This window comes from Crocodylus siamensis, chromosome 14, assembly GCF_052110815.1.
Source record: "Crocodylus siamensis isolate JL-2025a chromosome 14, ASM5211081v1, whole genome shotgun sequence".
Classification (NCBI taxonomy): Eukaryota; Metazoa; Chordata; order Crocodylia; family Crocodylidae; genus Crocodylus; species Crocodylus siamensis.
In genome coordinates this window covers 19247457-19269841 of record NC_143408.1, presented here as the reverse complement: position 1 = coordinate 19269841, position 22385 = coordinate 19247457, and the positions used below count along the sequence as shown (strand labels likewise).

General features: G+C 49.3%; 1 protein-coding gene across 1 annotated transcript in view; it reads left to right on the top strand.

The window, feature by feature from the left end:
• ADAMTS8 (ADAM metallopeptidase with thrombospondin type 1 motif 8) overlaps positions 1–17527 on the top strand; it is a 35197-nt gene extending 17670 nt beyond the window's left edge. The window contains exons 3-9 of the mRNA XM_090027034.1: positions 33–165; positions 781–948; positions 1993–2291; positions 5191–5374; positions 7245–7417; positions 7517–7692; positions 11307–17527. Coding sequence (XP_089883160.1) covers positions 33–165; positions 781–948; positions 1993–2291; positions 5191–5374; positions 7245–7417; positions 7517–7692; positions 11307–12039 — 1866 coding nt within the window. The 3' untranslated portion in view covers positions 12040–17527. The remainder of the gene's footprint in view (positions 1–32; positions 166–780; positions 949–1992; positions 2292–5190; positions 5375–7244; positions 7418–7516; positions 7693–11306) is intronic.
• Positions 17528–22385: the final 4858 nt, after the last annotated feature.

Below are 22385 nucleotides of genomic sequence, written 5' to 3'. Positions count from 1 at the left end.
CTTATGTCCTCTGATGCTCTCTTCAAACACAGGATTTCTGTGGGCACCAGAGCTGTGACACTCTGGGTGTAGCTGACATCGGCACCATGTGCGACCCCAAAAAAAGCTGCTCTGTGATCGAAGATGAGGGCCTCCAAGCTGCCTACACCCTGGCTCATGAACTAGGTAACTCCTTTATCACTTGTGTGCAAGGGATAGTCAATAGGCCTGCAAAAAGTGCCTAGTGTATGCTTCGGATTTGGCCGATTCAGGGGACAGTGATTCAATTCAGTGATTCAAACCACTGTCCCAAATCGATTTGGCTGAATTTGATTCGGAGATTGCGAATCTCCAGATTGGACAGGCCCCATCCCCCACCCACTCTCCCCAGCCGTGCCAGCTCCCAGCACTTCGGAAAAAAAGACCTGGACTCACCAGGTGCTGCTGGGCAGGGGGCAATTCCCGCTGCTTCCCACTGGCCCACGCCACGTGGGGGCTCTGCACAAGCCCCCAACCCCACCATGGCTGCCCTGCCTGCCCCAGCTCCGGCCCTTTAAGAAAAACAAAAGCCAAAAAAGCCCCCACTCACCAGTTCCTGCCCCACTGCCCTGCGCCACATGGGGGGCTCTACACAAGCCTCCCGAAGCCCCGAGCTTTATTTGGGCCAACTGTATAGTTGGGATAGAGTTAGATGAACTGAAATGCAAGACTTTTTTGATGAGGTCTGAGAGGGAGCTTGAAAGTGGAGGGGGCAGGGAAGAGAACGAGCTGCTAATGTTCAGGCTGCCTCTCATGTTCCAGGGCACGTATTCAGCATGCCCCATGATGACTCCAAGACCTGCGAGCGACTTTTTGGGCCTCTGGGCAAACATCACATGATGGCTCCTCTCTTCGTTCACTTGAACAAGACTCTGCCCTGGTCCCCCTGTAGCGCCATGTACATCACAGAGTTTCTAGATGGAGGACATGGTAAGAATCACCTCGGTACTCGCGGGATGCCTGGGGTTGTTCCAGACATGCTGGAAATGGTCATTCTGGGCCAGACTTCCCAGCACCCAGCAGGCTCAGGCACTCGTGAAAATCCCACTAAGCAGTCCTTTCACCTCTAGTCATGTAAACCTGGCCCCAGGTTTTCATGTATGGTCATCAGGCTTCCATTCCCTGCCCTCATAATGTTACAGTGTGGTGGGCTGTCATGCACCATTGCCGCCCTGCTCCCATTCAGCTGTGTAGACAGGCTTAATATGCTATTAGGCTGTATCTCCATGGCAAACTGATCATGTAGACTGGGGTACTGTTTTTCTCACAAATGATTCATCACAGCCACTATGGACTTGAGCATTACCAGAGGGTCTTCCTTGCTGCGCATCTACCATTAACTTCCCCTGCCAAAATATCTGGAATAAAAAAGCAATTGCTGGGAATCACTTTGCCTGGGGAGATGGGAGGCACAGCTTTGATGCCTGCTGAATAGGCCTGGTGTAGAGATGCTATAATCAGCTGTGGTAAACAGCAAGTGAGAAAGCCCTTGGAAGATCTAGTGGGGAGTTTGGGGAGCAAAGGCATTGTCAGGTCTAACAGCACTGGCTGTGATCTAAGAGCCCGGCAGCAGCTGGCAGGTTTTTACCAGCTGGAAATGTTCTGACAGCTTTGCATCAGGAGAACAGGCCGTGCATAGGAAACTGCAAGCGAGCATTTACTGCAGCAGAGCTGAGGGAGATGCGCAGGCATGGAACTATAAAAGCCTGGTTAAATGTAGTAAAAACATGTGCTGACAGGGGAGCAGAATGAATGGGGGAATTAGGAGTGAAGACGCATGTGCAGAAAAGGGTCATGGAAGGTATAAGTCAGGAAACCAAAAGTTTGTTGAAGCTGAAAAGTCCCCAGTGCTGGAGGTGACCGTAGTCCATAGAAAACAATAGGCTTCCCGTTTGCATGGAGTTGGGCACTGTAGGGGCCTGCCGGCTTCTTTATGCCCAGCTCACCTTGCATTTGCATCTGTTTCCCAATTAGGAGATTGCCTCCTCGACGCTCCAGCCAAACTCATCACCCTCCCCACAGACCTGCCAGGCCAAGTGTCCATCTACAGCCTGGACCGTCAATGCCAGCAGATCTTTGGCAAGGAATTTCGGCACTGCCCGAATACCACCGAGGAGGACGTCTGCGCTCAGCTGTGGTGCCGGATGGAGACAGGAGAGCCTCTCTGTCACACCAAAAATGGCAGCTTGCCCTGGGCGGACGGCACACCCTGCGGGGCAGGCAGGCTGTGCTGGGAAGGCCTCTGTGTGCTAGGGAACATGGCAAAGCCCCAGGTAACTGGCTGGTGGGATGGAAATGATCTGTGTCTGCAGGGGAAGCTTCTTTCCTGCAGGGAAGGGGCCTGTCCCTCATCAGTCTCTCCCATTGCTGCTCAGGAGCTGAGGGCCAGCATTCCCAGCTGTGAGGGCCACAGCAATAAAACTCAGCTTCTGTGCACTAAGACATTGCCACAATTCTCGCCAAGGGGCCAGGAAAGCATCACGATCCTGGATGGGGATGGGGAGGCAGAGAGCTGAATTGACTTGCTCAGGGCAGCACAGCGAGTCATTAGCGGGGATGGGCTTAATCACAGAATCACAGACAGTTCGGATTGGAAGGGACCTCAAGAGGTCACATCTAATCCAGCTCCCTGCTCGAAGCAGGATTGTCCTCAGCTAGATCATCCTCGAGCTTTGTCTAGCCCGGTTTTGAAAACCTTCAAGGATGGAGCTGCCACCACCTCTCTGCTCCAGTGTTTTACTACCCTCCTAGTGAGAAAATCCTTCCTAATATCCAACCTAAACTTCCCTTGCTGCAACTTGAGCCCATTGCTCCTTGTTCTCTTATCTGCCATTGGTGAGAACAGTCCAGCTCCATCCTCTTTCCGTAAGTCTCAGAAATCCTAGCTCCCAGCCGTATTCTCTGCCCACTGCACCACAGGGCCTCCTGGTCTGTGTCTGAGGACAAGTCCTCTCCTTTTCTCCAAGTAGACAGCACAAAGTCTGGATGTGAGGAAAGCTGGGCCCTGATCCTGCAATCCAGCCTGCCAGTGTAGTTCTCTGCAGTGTGGGCAAGGGTCCCCACTAGCACATCCAGTTGCAGGATCAAAGCTTGTGCCAGTTAAGGATGGGGCTCCTTGACTCTGCAATTTGCAAATGAAGCAGCTTAAGTTACTACCTTGGGTTCCCCGTTCCACTCTAATCTGTATCCAGGAAAGGCCATTGTCTTCTGATTTGCCTGGTTTGTTTTTAAATCTCCTCTCAGGCAGCACTTGCCACTGAGATCATCTCTACTGTGGCCTGTGCTGGGCCAGGCCAACTCACAGAGTCACTCTGCAATGAATTTCCTGATGACTTGTGCTGGCCTGAACTGTCAACTCCAGGAAGACTGTCATTGTGCCATTAATTCATTGTCTTTCCCCTCTGGGAATATACGTGAAGACAAACTACTTCTGAAGCAGCCCCTAGCCCAGCAAAATGCTTACAGCAGCTTCAGCGAATAGGCTCATCTGTGCCAACGGTGCTTACATCCCTGCATAAGTGCTAGCTGCATCAGGGCCATACTTAGTATTGTCAGGAGCGGAGGGAACATGTGCATGTTACTGGTGCCTGCAGCCTTCATTTGCTTTCCATATTTATAGTACAGGACCGGTAGTAGGCATCTGTCTGTCTCGTGAGACAATGAAATTGTGCCGAGACATCAACTTGCTGAATGTAACCCTCACTTGAAGATAAAATGAAGCTGGAGTGACCTCTTCAGGGCACAAAAACCTGGGCAGTGCATATGGCCAGAGACAAAGTCAGGAGCCCAAGTCTCCTCCCACCGGCAACAGCCTTGTGCAGTGCCATTGGCTTTCGGGGCGTTGTGACCAAGCTCAGGGGTGTGAATTGGGCTGTGCAGGTTGGCTCGTGTTGCCCACGCAGTGCTCTATGCTCCAGCCAGGCAGCAGGATGAGGGCAGACAAATCAGCCCCTCTAGGTGTCGGAGATGTGTTTGCAGTCAGGCTGTCCTGCATCCCTGTGCTGGTGTTTGTGCGCACCACAAAGTCATGCTTTCCGCTCCTAGAAAACAGATGGGACGTCTGCTTATCTTTTCACATTCTGTCTCCCCTCAGGCTTGGTAAAGCCCTTGCTGGTTCCAGTCCTGTATTTTGACATGAATGCAACCCCCGCTCCATCCCCCTCGCCCTGCATGTTGTTTTTCAGTTCTGCCATGTGCAGAACGACACACTAAGCACGTGCCTTATACTTGTTAAAAAACCACTACAAAGAGTGACCCAGTCTCTGTGGCAAGATCAGCACAAAGCCAGGCCAAGTTGGATACTAAGCCTCTCTCCCTGTCTAGCAAGTATTCGAAGGACCAGAACCTAGGAGGGGCTGAGCACACACAGCTCATATAAAGGAAAATCTTGGCAGCACTTCTCTATTTCCATTGACTGCAGTGAGGCCAGGATTTCAACCGCAGAGCTGAACACAGGCTGATGGTGCTCATCACCTCTTTGGTAGGAGAGAGCTGGAAGGTACAGAGGCAGCTGTCTGGAGGGCAGGACCAGTCAGCTCAGCAATTTGGCCCACTCCAGGTTTCTCACTCAGGTCTTGAGACCCACTCTCTGTCTTACTCCATATTCAATCTTGGTCTCTTGTCGTATAGCACCAGTAGGTATTTCTTGTTGCGGCCATTTGAGGGACGCTTTTGTGAGCTCACAAGCTTCTTGAACCTTGGCTCTAGACAGTGGCTGAAGGGCAGGGGCTCCAGAGGTGAGGGCCTTCCCCTGGGAGAGCCTTACCAGCTAGACGCCATCCTGGTGAACACTGCACAACTCAGCTGTCAGATAAAAAGCATCTTACACCTTAAGAATAAGGTTTCAAAGCTGCTCAAGAGTTGTTATGCCCAGGTCTTATTTGTTTTCATGAGAACTAGATGTCTGAAGAGGAGATTTTCAAAGACACAAAAGGCAGTGCTGTGTCTAACTCTTTTCAGAAGTCAAAGAGAATTAGGACCCTAATTGCTGTTTGTGCCTTGCAAAATCAACTACCCCACATCCTCCCCCCACATCCTGAAATGGCCACATCTGTGTTTGAGCCCCAGACCCTTTGGGATGTCCCACAAATGATCTGCTCCTCCTGGCTAAGTCTGTGCAGTCCATTAAAAGAGAGGGGTGGCTGTAATGAAGTGATTTGTGATGTCTTGCAGCCTGTGGTGGATGGAGACTGGGGGCCCTGGAGCCCGTGGGGCACCTGCTCCAGGACGTGCGGAGGCGGGGTGCAGTTCTCACACCGCAACTGCAACAATCCCGAACCGCAGAACGGTGGGAAATACTGCGAGGGCCAGAGAGCCAAGTACCAGTCATGCCACACGGAGGAGTGCCCAGCCGATGGTAATCCAGTTTCCCAGTAACGCTTGCCTTCCCTTCCCTCCCCTTGGTGTCCCTGCCTGTGTCCGGAGCAGCTCCAGGACCTGGCTTGGTGGAGCTGAGCCTGACACGAAAGAAGCCATGGTACTGATATAGATATAATTATGAGGCATTATGGATGGCAGCAGCCTGTCTGTCCAACTGCCACCAGGCACTGGAGAAGTCAAGCGATAGGGAGTCAAAGAGGACCCGGTCTGATACTGAGGCACCTACCAAGAGACACCCCTCAGCAAGGTTTTGGAAGGACTATACAGTCTGTTTCCTCCCATCCCAAATCTACCTGTAGGCCCAGTCTGCAAAGCCACCGCTTGTCAAGGGCAGTTAGTTGGGCCCAAGGGCCACATGGGGGGTTTTGATGAGCTGTCATAGTTTCATAGTTTCTAGGGTCGGAGGGGACCTGAGCAGATCATTGAGTCCGACCCCCTGCCATGGCAGGAAAGATTACTGGGGTCAAACGACCCCAGCAAGATGTTCATCTAACCTCCTCTTAAAGACCCCCAGGGTAGGAGCCTGCACCACTTCTCTTGGAAGTTGGTTCCAGACCCTAGCCGCCCTGACAGTGAAGTTGCGCCTCCTGATATCTAGCCTAAACCTGCCCTCTGCCAGCTTGTCACCGTTATTCCTGGTCACTCCTAGCGGTGCTCGCGGGAACAGGGACTCCCCCAGTGCCTGCTGATCCCCCCTGACTAGTTTGTAACAGGCCACAAGATCCCCCCTCAGCCTTCTCTTGTGGAGGCTGAACAGGTTCAGGTCCCGTCGCCTCTCCTCATAGGGCCTGCCCTGCTGCCCCCTGATCATGCGAGTGGCCTCCTCTGGACCTTCTCCATGTTGTCCACATCCCTCCTGAAGTGCGGTACCCAGAACTGGATGCAGTGCTCCAGCTGCGGCCTGACCAGTGCCGCATACAGGGGGAGGATCACCTCCCTGGACCTGCTCGAGATGCATCTGTGGATGCATGACAGGGTACGGTTGGCCTTCTTGACTGCCTCCCCACACTGCTGGCCCATGTTCATCGTGGAGTCAATGACGACCCCAAGATCCTTTTCCGCCTCCGTGCTGACAAGAAGGGAGTTCCCCAACCTGCAGTTATGGTGCCGGTTGTTCCTCCCCAGGTGCAGCACCTTGCGCTTGTCAGTGCTGAATCCCATCCTATTCTCATCCGCCCACCCCGTAACCTGTCTAGGTCTGATTGTAGCTATTGCTCCCTTCTAGCGTACCCACATCCCCCCACATCTTAGTGTCATCAGCAGATTTGAACGGGGTGCTTTTTATCCCCTTGTCCAAGTCACTGATGAAGATGTTGAACAGTGCGGGCCCAAGGACCGAGCCCTGGGGGACCCCACTGCCCACATCCCTGCAGGCTGAATAGGACCCGTCCACCACCACTCTCTGGGTGTGGCCCTCCAGCCAGTTGGCGACACATCTGATTGTGTGGGTGTCGACACCACAGCCCCCCGGTTTCTTAATGAGAACAGGGTGAGAGACAGTGTCGAAGGCCTTCCAAAAGTCCAGGAAGTCATAAGCAAGGTCAGCACCAGGGTGAGCAGCGGGCATGTTCACTGAGAAGATGAAGGCAGGGCAGATGTGGACCTTATAGGCTAATTAAATCATTTATAGCATAAGCTTTTGTGAGCCCAGGCTCACTCCACCATGTGCTGTGAAAGGACTGAGAGGATGCCATTCATGAGTGCTCTGATAAATGATGAATTGCCCCTTGGCTCACTCTGGCACCTCCGACCAGTCAGCAAGAGAGGCCGCAATTCCCCACAAGCTGCCTCTTCCCCCACTCCAGCCCTGCTGAGGACTATGAGGTCCTGCTTTTCCTTCCTTTCAGGGAAGAGCTTCCGAGAGCAGCAGTGTGAGAAGTACAACAGCTACAATTTCACGGATCTGGATGGGAATCTGCTGGAATGGGTCCCAAAATACACGGGTGTCTCCCCCAGAGATCGCTGCAAGCTCTTTTGCCGAGCCAGAGGGAGGAGCGAATTCAAAGTATTTGAGGCCAAAGTAAGATGCCTGCCTTTAATTTTTACTATTCTCCTTCCCTAAAGTGCCCCATGGCATCATCTCATAATTGTCACTCCTTTTTTGCTTCGTATTTTCCAGGTGATTGATGGAACATTGTGTGGGCCAGAGACTCTCTCCATCTGTGTCCATGGGCAGTGCATCAAGGCTGGCTGTGACCATGTGATTGGGTCCTCCAAGAAGCTGGACAAGTGTGGGGTGTGTGGTGGCAATGGCTCAACTTGCAGGAAAATATCTGGTTCACTCAACAGATCCAAGTAAGCCATGCTGGGGGGGACTGAATCCATCTCTGGAGCTCTGGGAGTAGGAAAGAAAGGATTATGCCAAGGCTGGATGTCTGCCTTCCCCAGAGCTGTCCTGCTTTCGAGCTGCTCAAGATCTGGCTTGTGGAACCAATTTTCTTAGTTCTACCCATGAAAATTTGCTGATTTTGTGCATTTACAGTGTAGCTGAGAAGAGGATATAGCCACATAGGTTGTTAACACAGATTTCCTGGCCCAAATGATGAGTAACTCATTACATTAGTAAAACTCAAGGAACGCAGAACAATTCATTTACTCTTCTCCTTACATATAGTACCAAAGGACTTAGGAAGGTAAACATACCACGCCATGTTGCTGCTGTACAAATGTCTCAGGAGCGATAAGGACATAAGCAAGAACACACACAGATAGTTAAATGCATCCTCAAGCCTCACGCTCAGGGATTAAGAACACTGTCCTGGCGCAGGTCAGGTTCACCTGCTACCGTAACTTACAGTAAACGGTGCTACCTGTGACTGTTAGCACTGAGTGCTGGCAGAGGTTAAATAACTTAGCAACCTCTAGGGTGCCAGTGGCTTCATGCACCTTAGAGAGGGGCACTATTCTTCCACCCGGGTGGAGGAAATGCCACCAAAAAGTCGTAGAACTGAAGTCCACTCCATGATAGGGTAGACTGGGCTCTTTAACCCTGGTCGGCAGCCAGTCTAGAAACAAAGCCCTGATAGATGGACAAATGGATCATGTCATTGACTCTGGCAGCTCCTGCAGCCAGGCTGGTTCCAAGTGTCCTGGCACTTGTCTTTCCTTTGGACTAAACCAGCAAGGCCAAAAGCGGGGCAGTGGTGTGTGGGCAGTTCAGTGTCTCCAAATACACTGCCCAGGCTTTTGTGCCCTGGAGAGGTCACTCCAGCTTCACTTTATTTTCAAGCAAGGATTACGTTCAGTGAGCTGATGTCTCATTTGGCGTAATTGTACTGTCTCATGAGACAGAGAGATGCCTAGTATATGTAATTAATTTTACTTTTTTTATTTTTGAATCAGCTCGGGCAGTGAAATCAGCTGCTCATTTTTTTTGTGTCTGGTCCATTACATACTCTGATTCCCAGAAGCAGTCTCCACAAGTCTGCTGTATGAGGCCCAACACTGCAGGAAAACTTTTTTTTAAAACCCATCCCTTTTCCATAGTGTTTTCTAACTGCCACAGAAACACTAGGACTGGTAAAAGCAATTTACTTTCACACCCAAGTTTTGAATCTTAACTAGTTTTGAATCTTAACTGCTTGACAACCAACCTTGGATCCAATTTGTGCCAACCTAATTCTAAAGTAACTCAGTGATTCTCAACCAGGTTCTGTGGCACCCGGGGGTGCCTTGCAGCCCTTGCAAGGGTGCCAGGGGGTGCCACTCAGGTTTAGCACTGTTAGGTGTATAAACATGGGTCACAAGATAAACTTAGAGTTTTTACATAAGAATCCATTGTGTTAAAACTATGCTGACCCATTGTGGCCTTTCTGAGATCTTTGCAGCAGAAGAATTGCTCTATTCATTTTCTGTAGTCAACAAAGTATGAAACCTAAGAGCTGGCATTTTCTGAGGGGTGCCTCAAGTCTAAAGAGGTTGAGAACCACTGGCATAAAGACAACCTGGATTTGCAGCTATGAAAATGAGCTCCGAATCCAGCCAGGTGTAATGTCTGTTATCTCTGCCCATAGGTTCACAGCTTTATGTAAAGTGTAACCCAAGCAGTGCTTACTGCCTCCGGTATGATCAGGTGCTGACATCAATGAGTTCTTAGTACTCTACCAGTTGTAAATAAAAATTCAGTCCCTGTCCTGAGGAGTGCAAACCTCAAGTCAATGAATTTCACCCATGCTGGCACAAGGCTTATTATAGGCCACAGAAAGGGCTGGGCCACCCAGGCCATAGCCCGACCAATTTTTAGCACATTAATTTATATAACCCACAAATGCACAATTGTCATTCCGGTTAAGACTTTATAGTTATTTTTTTAACTGGGTAGCTAGCTAAATTAACGTGCTAAAAGTTGGTTGGGCCATGGCCCCGGTGGCCCACCCAGTTCTGCAGCCTGTGCTTATCATCATTTCCCTTGGGGTAAAGTGGGATGTAAATGCCTGAGCAACTTTGTATTGGCTTTCAGCTCTGGGTGAATTCCAGCCTGTGTGCCAGAGCTTTGATATCAGTGACCTGTGGCAACTTCTACCATGTGAATCTCTAAACCTCTTGATTTAAAGGCTGAAGTTCAAGCTGAGTAAATCTAACCCCAAAAACCCAACAGAGGCATTTCCTAAAAATACAGTAACAAGGCCCAAAGTATCAAATTCCTTGTGGCAAGATTACTGATACAGCCAAATTACATTTCCTCAATTGTTTTCTCCCAGGGAGCAAGATGAATGGATCTTCCATTTCCCAGTGAATTGTGGTTATAGTAAGAGAGATTAATGTGATAACTACAGCCAACTGGATTTAATTTTCAAGACATCCTGTTAAGATCAGGGTTCAGGATGCCAGTGCAACTGACAGCAGAGTTTGACCTCGCATCGTTGTTCGGTATTCTTGGCATAACGAACAGCCGCGGTACAAACTCTTGAAATGCCTTGTATAAATTTTCCCGTTGGCCACTGTGGCTGATTTCTGCCAGGTGCTGCAGCCTGGTGCGTTTCCATATCATTCTACAAATAGCGATTATTATTTGTTCAGCACTGACAGTGTTTCCTGAGCTGTACAGGGCACAAAGATGGAGAGTCACTGAGCCAAAGACTGTCCAGTCCATAGCTATGAGTATTTGAATGCCAATGTGTTCGTGCTGTAATCCCCCGGGGACTGCATACTCCGGGATTCTGCTGCCGTGCAATTTGGAGTGGGATCTCCTATCTGGAAAACAGAGTGTGCTCCATATACCAACATTTAATTTACAGTTAGTTTCCAGTCTAGGCTTGCAATGAAAATCTCCCAAGAAAACAAACTTAAGTTTTAAGTGATGCAGAGATTTCTGCCTGAGTCTGCAGACAGCCTGAAACCGTAGCTTTAAGAGACTTGGATTGTCATCATGTGAGGTGTTGGGTCTAAGACCTAATGATGACAGCAGGAATGCAAATATCGTTAACTGTTTCACTGCCAATTTCTTTTTAGCAGAAACATCTAGTCATTCCCAGCTGTCAGGAATCCCTCCCTGGGTGCCAAAAGCTGTATCTTATCCAGCTGCCAAAACCACCAGGATCCCAATGCAGATCTGACTTTTCAATACCAAAATGCCAAGCTTGTTCCAGTGTAAACATTTGGGGGCAGTATAAAATAAGTGGAAGTTCATATTGAGATACCTAACTCAGGGACTGTACCTAAATACAGTTCTGAATCGATCATTCATTTTCATAAGTAATTCAGCACAACCTTCCAGTTAAGCACTGATCTGCTGCTGCAACACAATTTCCAGGCTGTGGCACTCGAGTGCTGTGAGATCCAAGAGGATGGATCCAGAGTGTAGGTCAGTTTGCCCTGGGATACTCAAAGCCCGGATAGTAATGTCACCCCACCCCAGCTGCCTTGTTGGTAAGATGAGGAAAATAACCATCTCCATATGATCCATGCAGGTATGGCTATAATGACATTGTCACCATCCCTGCCGGAGCTACGAACATTGACATCAAACAGCGCAGCCATCGAGGAGTCAGGCACGATGGGAACTACTTGGCTTTGAGGACTCTCGACGGCCACTACCTCCTGAATGGAGAGTTTGCCATTTCAGCCATGGAGCAGGACATCCTGATCAAGGGGACAATCCTGAAGTACAGCGGCTCCATGACTACCCTGGAGCGGCTCCAGAGCTTCCAGGCACTCCCCGAATCCCTCACGGTCCAGCTGCTCACCATCACCGGCGAGGTCTTCCCACCCAAGGTGAAGTACACCTTCTTCATCCCCAAGGATGTCCCCTTCAACAAGCAGAAGGACAAAGAGAAGAAGTCAGCCAATATCATCCAGCCAATGCTGACCTCGCAGTGGATCATGGGGGACTGGTCTGAATGCTCTAAAACCTGCGGCTCCGGCTGGCAGAGACGGACAGTGGACTGCCGGGACGTGGAGGGCCAGACCTCGACAACCTGCGACAGGGCCCTGAAGCCGGAGGATATCAAGCCCTGCGGCGACCTCCCGTGCCCCATTTGGCGGCTGGGTCCCTGGTCTGCGTGCTCCCGAACTTGCGGCGAGGGAGTGAGGACGCGCGGCGCCTCCTGCCTTGACTACACAGGGAAGATCACAGCCCCTGAGAAATGCAGCTTGCCACCACCAGCAGAACCCACCGCAGCCTGCCTGCTGCAAGAGTGCTGAGCCAGTGCCAGGCCAGTGCGTCAGAGGCACATAACATAGGCAACTACTAACCAGACTAGACCTGGCTCAGCAGCCAGAGCAGGAACATAGGTTTAAAGGCGGACGTGCACTAATTGACCTGAGCAGGGCCCCGAGGCAGCCCTGCTTGAAAGACTAACAGACATTCAATAACAATCCCTCCCCCACCCGACAGCCATCTACCTCAGAGGGGGACAAGAGCAGCGTGGGAGCGGGGAGGAGACACTGGGTGTTTTTTCTGGCCAGCAGGAGGGGAATTTCACCCCAGAAGTAAAAATTCATGTCCTAGTCTGTTTGCAAAGAGGATGGCCTGAGTTTCAGTCCCATCCACCTGGCCGTGTGAGTCTGACAGTGAGGACCTCAGCGTACACCATGATGGACTGTGTGCAGGCCATCAGGCTGATACCCAGGGCCGCCAAGGGCTGGGGTGGGGAAGGGGCTTCCACGCTTGAAGGTGACGCCATGGAAGTCTTTTTTTAAAAACCATGTATTGGATGGAGGGTCTGATCATCAGATGGTTCTCCTGTTAGCTCCATGATGGCTGTGGGATCAGAAGCCTTAGCCATGAGCTCACATTCTTCCTACCAGTTTGAGTTAGGTTCGAGACTACCCAGAGGTGTAAGCTGCCGAGATGGGGTCTCGATTCCAAATCTCTCCATCCCCGCCATGTTTCAGTGGTGCTTGGTCTGGGACTTCAGTTCAGCTCATTAGAAAATGGCATTTTTGCCAAAAGCTGGAGCTAGGGTCAGATTTCCATCCCCCCATCCTGTGTTCCAGGCCATCTCTCTTCTTAGCTGCTCACATAAATGCAATGAAAACCCAATTCAAGGTCAGCCCATACATGCAAATCCGGCTTTGTACGTTTGTACCCGAATCTGACCTGCTTGTCTCTCTCTGTCAGCTCACCCAGAAAACCAATGGACTCTGACATGAGGCAGAGTGGTCTGAGCGTGGGACTGAGATCCAGCTGCTCCTGAGCTCTAATACAGTGGAAGACACACCTCCTTTCTGTGGCCTTAGACAAGTCATTTGATCTCTCTTTCTCTCTCTTTTTCTCTCTCTTTCTGTGCGCCTCAGTTTTCCTAGCTGTAATATGGAGCTTAAACCTGACCTGATTCCCAGGGTGTTTGCTGTGAGGAAGAGCTAACATTTGTACATGGCTTTGAAGGTGACACTTGAAATGCTTTTTGCATGACATGTGCTAAATGCTAGCTACACCCTGTCTTCTCACCAGGCTTGAGTAGGGGCTGCCATTTCCTTCCCCAGAAAAGTCCTCCTTAGCTTTGCATCCATCGAGTTTTCGAAAAGTTGTGGTTTGGGGTCAGGTCATTCGCCATTCAGGGGTCAAACAAGAATTACAGTAGAACGCTGAACACTAATTGGGTCCAACCACTGTGTGGTCGTGAAAACATGCAGTGGATTGATAACCTCCCAAAACAACTGAAAATACACTCTAACCAAGACACGTTGCATTGTAAAGTCCTTTGTTAACCGTGTTACTGTAACTTGACTGAAGTGTGTTGTTTTGCCTTCAGCATGGAAGAGGATACAATGTGGAGGGTGGAGATGTTTCAGGTTTTGATTAACCCTTATCCTGTGACATCACCTGGCCGTGTGCGTTTGCAGTGGATTGGACTGTGCCTGTTCTGCGCTCTACTGTACCTGCGGGAAGTCAGGCTAGATGATCACAGCGGCCCCTTCCGGTTTCATTGTCTTCGGTTGTACAGATCCATGGCTCAGGTTGCAAACGCCCCCAGAATTCAGGCGCGCAGAGCTCTGGCCTTTGGGTCAACCCATTGTGCAGACCGAGTATGTTTGCTAACGTCAGATCTGGGCCTGGATTCCTGCCTGTATAGTATTTGAGGGGGTCCAGATCTGGGGCTTTGGCTCAGGATATTCACAGGCCTTTCCAGCTTGCAGTCATCCTCCCCTCCCTGTAGCCAATTATCATCCTCCATGTGGTTCCCTGCTGCTAAGCAGTCCTGACAAGGAGATCTAACACCCCTGCTCCCAAGGCTGAAATCTTTCCTTCCCTGCAGGGATTGCTGCCAGAGTGGAGTAGAACAGCCAAGCTTTCTGCCTGCAACCCAGACACTGTCTGGTCATTGCAGATGCCTGGCCAGTCACTGAACTTTGCCCCTTTTGCTATATGTGCACTGCGGCTCAGCCAGCCTGGCAGCAGCCTGCATCTCTGGGGCGGGGAGGATTTGCAAATTTCCTTGTCATCAGTGTCTTGCAAATAGAGGATCTGTGTGTTATCAAGAGGCTCCCTTCTTCCTACTCCTTTCTGGGAGCCTTTTGGACACATCTTTCTCCTTTCTGATGGTCATACGCAGCCTCCCTCCTGCACAGCTTCCATGTTACTGCTGGAAGTAAACCCTTGAAAACTAAAAGGATGTCTGTGTGTCTGTCTCATATCGATCTTTCTCCAGTTAGGGCTGAAACACTGATTGCACCATAATGTCCTTTCATCGTGGTGATCTATGGCAGGAGGGCGGGGGTCGTGGTGGTTGTCAGACTTATAGCTACTTTATTCCCCTCTATTTGTAATCCTAGGTTTTCCTAGGGCTGCATGTTTAGGGAAGGGAATGCCAGCATTTCTCCACCAGAAGAGTGTTAACAGAGTGCTAGTGCCAGGCCCGGCAGGGTCTGTCTTGCTTTCTGGCTGTTTTGTGATGGAAAAAAGTCATTTCAGTTTTCTGCCCCTGAGTTTCCCGTCTCTAAAAGAGAGGCCTGTTGGAATCCATTAGTTAATGCTCACGATGCGCTTTGAGATCCTGAAGTGCAGAAGGGCACAGCATTGTTGTAGGAAGAGACAAGTGGGAGAAACTATTTTAGCCACAGCTGTCGGCACAGGGGGCGGGCAGCTGCAGGGTCTTGGGAGATGCATTTTTTAAAATCATTAGTGCAGGAATTGACTCCTGCAGCTTTGACTAACTGCTGCTCCTGGGGCCGTAACTGTGGAATGTGGTCTGGCAACCTCATCAAGGTTGTGCCCCGAGAAAGGGTCTGCAGCAGGGTCACGCTGTTTCCTGAAGCCTCTGACCTTTCCAACACAGGCTGTTGCATGAGCTGGCTACTGGGGGGCTCCCAGGCTTTCCCGCTGCTCTGCCCAGGTGAGCATTCATGTTTCACTAGCTCTGGAGGGTAGAGCTTGTCCTGGGTCCTTTTTAACTGACGCCCCAAGGGAAAAAGGAACAGGGATAAACCCTTGCACCTCGCTACAGGGTTTGGGCAGTGAGAAAGAAGCCAGTTTCATTCATCACAAATCAAGAGGGCAGCACCACATTTAATCTGAGGGTTAACTGCAATAGGAGACTCCCTAAAGCAAACAGTTGGGTAGTCAGCTAGAGATTAGAGCGTACTTTTAAGAAATCTCTATCCATCCATCCACCTGTCCTGTAAGGCTGTGGTTAAACCTCCTGGCTCTGAATATCGCAGCCAGTACTTCGCTCGCTGGGCTGAGCCAAAGGTCCCAGATTTGGATGCTCTTGACTTAGGAATCAGATTGATTCTTTGCCTCTGAAGAGCTTTGCCCCTGAAACTGAGGTTTGCTCACTTCTGCATGTCCTTAGAAATCCTTGGAAGTCCTTCTTAGTTCCTTCCAGGAAATAGCAGCTTGTGCATTTCCCTACTTCTCTTCACTGATCTGAAAATAGGTATGAAGACTAGGTCATGAACATAATTGCAGCACCCTCCTCTCCCCAGTGTTGTTCTGCCAGCATGTTACACAACATCTGAAGCATGTGAGCCTGTGCTGTTGAGCCTGATCAGGGCCCCGAGCTGTCCAAAACCTCAGTGGATCAGGGAAGCAGAGTTTTGCTGTGGCCTTTTAATAGTGCTGCAGACCAGCTGTTCTGCATGGGCCCACTGTTGAACTCCCTCAGAGTCTGGGTTCAGTTTAGACTTATCTGTAATGAATAGACCCCGCATGCTGCCCTATCTCCAGGAATTCAAACCAGATGGCATGCTCCAGCAAAATGTGGATGCTACAGTCATTCTCTTGTTTTGCTATTTTTTATGCTCACGCGTTTGAATGTTTTTAACCCCAAAGCAACTGTCTGCTCTCCAAGGCTGCAAGTAGTGCCCCTTTGGGGCAGGTCAGAAAGTTGGGCTGTGAGTTCCCTGAGACAGTGCTAAGGAAAACGCATGTACTAACAAGGCTTTCACTGAAGTCAAAGAGGTGGGGTACAGCTCTTCAGCTAGAACATCTCATGTGCAAATAAGCCCTGTTACAGGCAGATCCCAACCCGGATGATGTTGTTAGTCCTCAAATTGTCTTCTTGTACTCTTACTCCTAACAACACACCCAAGGAAATTGGCCCTGATTGGGCATGGTACTGAAGCCTGTGCCCTGCATAAGCATGGGAGTAAGTCCCTGACTTCCTTGCTAAGTATGTGTAGAACTGCTGTGCTGGGATTGTGTCATCTGAGAGGAAAAATGAATCCGCAGCATCTACAAACCTAGTAAAGAACTGCCTTGGCACTGGGTATAGTACCACTACCAAGCAACATTAGCCCCTGAGCCAGCAGTAGCAAAACAGCAGGCCCTCGCTCCAGTGCTGTTGCACTATACTTCTTCGGTGCCAGCCAGGATCTCTAAGTTTGAAGTGGGAATTCCTCCCAGCAGCTGCACTGCTGCTACTGAGGGTTAGCAGCTTAACGCCCGCACGTGGGGGCCAGTGCTGACCTCTGAAAAGGAAAGGTGACAAGGGCAGGAAACCTGCCAGTTCCCCATTTGCACCAGCCTCAACCCCTGCAGAAAGGGCACCTTCTATTTTAAGAAGACCACTTTGATCTCTCTTCTCGCTCTTCCAGTGACTGTAGATACTAGAGATTGGCCCAAACCATGAAGCTTGAATCAGGGCTTCTTCAGAAAGCATCTTGATCCAGGATGTCGGGGCCCAATTCTCCTATGTACAAGTCTGGGGGAGACGATTGTGTTGGAAGTCCTGACCTATCCTTCTAGAAACGTAGCAGTTATGCTGATGTAAGTCAAGTAACTTATATATAGGATATATATACATGTATATATGGTATATGTTTCCCTTCAGTGAAGGATTGTATCAATGTACTGAGCCTCTTGTTTAAGGTATTTATTATAAAGTGTTGTTTTGTTTTGTATAGTAGCTGTTTGAAAACAAGGTGTGACCGTCTGTGTTTTAACATGCTGCTCCCCTTCTCCCTGGCCTCACTCCTCCATCCACTGCGGTATAACAGGGAAGGAAATCTCACTTATCTTCCTAATGCTTTGGACTGGCATTTCAGTGCAGTTTGGTGTGCAAATCAGGAAACGATTCTCCATCGTCACCATCAAAACAACCCCACCAAAATAATCTTTCTAGTGTTATTTAAAGACTTCACTTTCCTGTTTTATCCTTTTATCATTATTTTTGTTAAACCTTTGGAAACAGATAGTCCAAATGTAACGCTAGCCTTTATCTCTTAATAAAGGACTTCCTGGCTATGACTGCTTTGTCAGCTTTTTTCCCCCCATTGTTTGTATTTGGTTTCGTTAATCCTTCCCTGGGTGTATATTAGATGTTTGTGCACTGAGCGTTATTTCTGCTCCTCATTTCTCAGACTTTATTTAGGGTTCCTAAGAAGTGGCCATCTGGGCTTTTAAAAAACAAAGCAAAATACGTTGTTATGGGACCAGCAATTACATAGGGGTAAATATTCTGCAAAAATCCTGCAGTTATTTCCAGTAGACAACTTGCTCTTGGGCAGCTCGGGGACTCTGTGGAGTTCTGTGCCTCGTCAGAGCCACTGGAAGGAAGTGTGGCTGGATGGTCACAGTGCAGGGACTGCTGGGTGCGTGTAACCGTGCCATCTAAATGAGTTACTCCAGTTTTATACTGGTGTCCCAGAGGGCAAAAGTTGGCTCAACTGTTATTAATATACCATTGCCCCCTAAAATACAGGACCTTTCAAATTTAGCATGTCTGAAGTTCATATAAGGTGGCCATGTTAGATGGGTAACATGAATACATCAACTAGCAGCTTGCTGTTACTATATACTTCTTCGCTTTTGCGAAGCGTGTGCCACCTCTACTCCCCATGGACCCCTTAAATTATATAGACCCTGGTTCAAACCATTCAACATTAAGCCTGTGCTTCATTGTTCTACTGAACCAGGGCCTTTGGTTATGCCTACTATACAGTTACAGTTTAGCGTACAGATAACCATGCTAGCTTTCAATTAGCTAGTTTGGGTACCCGTGGCAGTGAAGTAGCATGGAGCTTGGCATGGGCTGCAAAACCTGCCCAAATAGCAGAGTATATTCATCCATGCTGAGCTCACAGCAACTCTGCCGCTTGAATCTGTGAGAGCTAACTTGCAGCTAGTTTGGGGATGTCTGTGACTGTGGTGCAGACAGCCTTATATTCGCACAGAGCTGGCACTATATAACAGATGTGCCTGCCTGTTACATATCATCTTGGAATGCGTGCCCCGAATCTCGGGGTAGTTGATACATATTCAAATCCCAACAGTACTAAAAATTAACAAAATGTAGTGGGGTTACTACAGATTTGCAATGTGTTAGAGCAGTACCCAGCCTGCTATCCAGCCTATGTACACTTGGACATTCCTAATTACATGGTTGGACCACTTGACCATTGCTCCTGTGGCGTGTGCTGTCACCAGAAGCCCTCATTAAAGCACAGCCTCATATCACAGAATGCCCCTGGCATGGTTTATTTTCTGTGTATTACACAGTCACTTATCTATTATTCTATTTATATATGCAGCCCCAGCCTTGGGAATGGCTGACATGCCATCCATGGCAGGCAAAATAAAACGAGCACATACAATACACTGAAGCATGCATCTTGTTAAAGACCTTTGGGTTGCAAGACTAACTCAGGGGGCATAAAAAAGCCTGGGACTGAAATCCCAAAGTGCATTTGAATACCAAATTCTGCTCTCAAGGCAGACTGTGCATTGGCAAAGTGGCTTCTTTGCATCATTTTCACTAACAATGTCTCTGCTGATGAAGTTCCCGTTCCAAGACCTGTCAGGAGGTGTGGGGAGGGCACAGAAGCAGCGTTTCCTTGCCTTGCAGTTAGTGTGGCTCAACACATACGGTCCAAATATTGTTTTCAGCCCCCTTGATGCTCCCTTGGGGGTGAAGCTACATCACATAGGAATGCAGGTGCAGATTACTCATTGGATGCCCTTGGCTGCAAAGGGCTCTTGTCCCAGTAAAGGAGCACCATGGCATATGGAGGCACTGGCTCAGCTTCTTCTCTCCCAAACCTGGCCCTACGTGCTTGCTGGTTGGAGAAGCTGGTGCAGGAGGAGCTCAGCCAGGGTGCTGCTACACACAAAGCAGCTGGAATGCACCAGGACAAGCCAAATGGCTGAAGGCATTGATGCCATTAGTAGTCCCCTGTGATAGACCCCACAGGACAAGTATGCTGCAGACCTCAGTGCAGCAGCACACAGCTGTGTGGGTTGAATTATCCCACTTCTCCATGCTAGATGGCTTCCAGTGCCTGCACTGCCTCATTCAAAGCTTGCTGGGGTATCTTCACCCTGCACTGAGTGGGCAACATAGACCTGCTCTCAGCCAGGCAACTCTGTTGTTATATCAGGACTGACAGTGTTATAGGCTGGGTGAAGTCAGAGCTCAGCACCCCAGAGAAGGCAAAACTGATGCATTGATCACAGCAGAGAGATCAGGAAAAGGGATATGCCAATGGTACCAGATTTGTTTTCACATTGACTGGATTCAGCCCTGAGTTATGGTATGGGGTGTACCCCTGGATACACTCTAATCTCTTAGGGCCAAATCCTGACCCCACTAAAAAAGCAGAGCTTCCAGTGGCTTGACTGGGCTTTGGCACTTTCCAAAGGCTCTTTAGACACTTGGAGCCAATCCCTCCTCATGTGCTGAGCAGGGATGGGAAGGGAAATGCCTGAGCATCTCTTGGCACACACAGAGGCTACACTTCTTATGCAGACCCCCCTCAGTCCAGCTCCTGGCTTGAGCAATGGAGTCGCTTCTCTTCTGTTGTACTTGGCGTTACCCATGAACTTGAATTCTGAAGCTTCCCTGCATCTTTGTGAAGCTGATCTGTTGGCCCATTTTGGGACCAGGACATTACACAGCCTCTGGGGTTTCAGAGTAATTATTTCTACTTCCTTCCTTAGGGGGAATTAAGCAAACACAACTGACATAGAGTAAGGGGTACTTTGAGTCTCAGGTGAGGAAGGATTAGCCTACCAGTCTGCTCAGTGCACAGGGTTTTACTATGGCACATGCCGCTATGTTAATGGACACAGAAATGCATGACACCCTATTTATAACTATGTGTAGCATTAGTTTTAGATGGCTTCTCTTGGCCCGAATAGAGAAGGGTTCTATTTTCAGCTCATTAAGGAGACAGCCTTGCCTTTTTTTTATTATTATAATTCTTTTTATTTTTCAAAAGTGACATTTATTTTTTTTTGCTCCTGTCCTCAGAATGAAATGAATATTTGTCAGCTCAGTACTGCTGAATTTCAGCTGAAGCCAAAGGCTACAGAATATTAATGGATAGGTAAAAGCCACCCATCAATCATGCGAAAGTACTACACGGCAGGATGAAGAAGAGGTTAACAAACAGAAAAGTAGCACAAGAAAATGGGTGTTCTTGAAATGTGTTTTCAGACTTTCCTTTCAGGGTAGGACAGAAGGACAGACAGAGTATGGGACAGTGGGCATGGAGATACCTTTCTTTATTTGCACTTGCAGGAGAAAAGATTATGAACAGCCTACCCCTGAATTCACTTTGTTCAGTTGTTCATGAGTTGTTTAGAGCTGTGATTCACCCCGTTCTGGGTGTGTTCCAGGTTGGGGTAATTATATTTTGTCAGCCTACATTCCTCACTGCATAGTTCCTGGTTTATGCCATTTCCTTCATTTCTCATCATAAAACTCTTTGTCTTGCCAACAGATGCTACATCCACCCCAGAAATAGCTGCACTGCAGTCATGGGTGAAGATGGAGGTGCAGGTGTAAATTGTGCTTTGCTGTTTTTTGGGATGAAATGTGCTGCTTAGTCCAAGCAGGTGCTAAGCACCTGACCAAGTGCAGCATCAGGCCAAAAGCATACTATCTATGACCATTTGAGCGTCGGCATGTTTGCGACCCATAAAGGAAATTGCCAGATTCCAGCCTCCCACCACGGAAGTCGCACGGTTTGGATCCAGACCTGGGTTTGGCTGCCAACACCCCCAAAATTCAGACGTGTTCTGATCAGGGAGATTAGTATATTAGTGATCTGAGAAATTGGTTCAGGGTCTCCACATCACAGGTTGTGACTCTGTACTTAAGGTCACAACCAGGGGGTGGGGTTCTCATAGGATATAGAAGAGGTGTCAGCAGTCAGAGCTGCAGGCAGGTTAATTAGCCCAATTAGTTGATTGTCAGTGGCCTAACTACTCTCAGCTGGCCGCAGTTGCCTGCATGGCCATGACTGCCTAAATATAAGTAGCAGCTCTTGCAGTACCCAGGGGTTGCTCAGCAGGATGGATGCATCTCAGTCTAGCCCTGAGCTGCTAACTCCTTGTTCCTAATTTCCTGATTCTCACCTGCAAAACTCTTCCAGACTCCAGCACAGACCCCGTTGTTGCAGACTCCTGTCTTCTGACAGCCAGCTCCTAGCTTTAGCTTGACAAATGTCCTGGTCCCTTACAGCTACAGCTGTCCCATCCAGATCCTCTGGTTAGTGATTCTGGATCCCTGGTTCTGGCTCCTGACGTCCCCAGTTCATGCCTCTACTTTGGTGACAGCCCACATCTTGGTTATAGCCGGCGATCAAATCTCTATCAGGCTTCACTGCAAGGCTAAACAAGATTTGCTCTCCACAGGTTAGGCTGCCCTGTGCCCAACCCCTGGGGTTACTGCTGTGACAGCAGCGCCTCCTCCTGCAGATACAGTGTATGGCAACAGAAAAAAAACCCAACAGGCCCCCCTTCTGCTGGCGCAATTGCCTCCAGTTTTGCTGGCCTGACAACGTTAGTCTGGAGCGTTGATGTCTCCCACCCTAAATGACATAGCAAAGCCAGCAAAACTGCATGGTATAGAGCTGGCCTTAGTCTCCTGCTCCAGGTCAGCTCTGTTCCAGGTTGGATGCACCTTCCCGAGCGTGGGAGATCAGAGTTGTACCTGCCATTCCAGGCGAGGCCTCACGAGGGCTTTTAACCCGGGCAATCAGATTCGTTGTTCCTTTTCTTGCGGAAAGACCTCACGTGATACATCCTAGGGCTGTATTTGCCTCTTTTCACAGCTGCCTTACTGTGGTGATTCATAGTCATCCTCAGGCTGGTTTTATCAAGC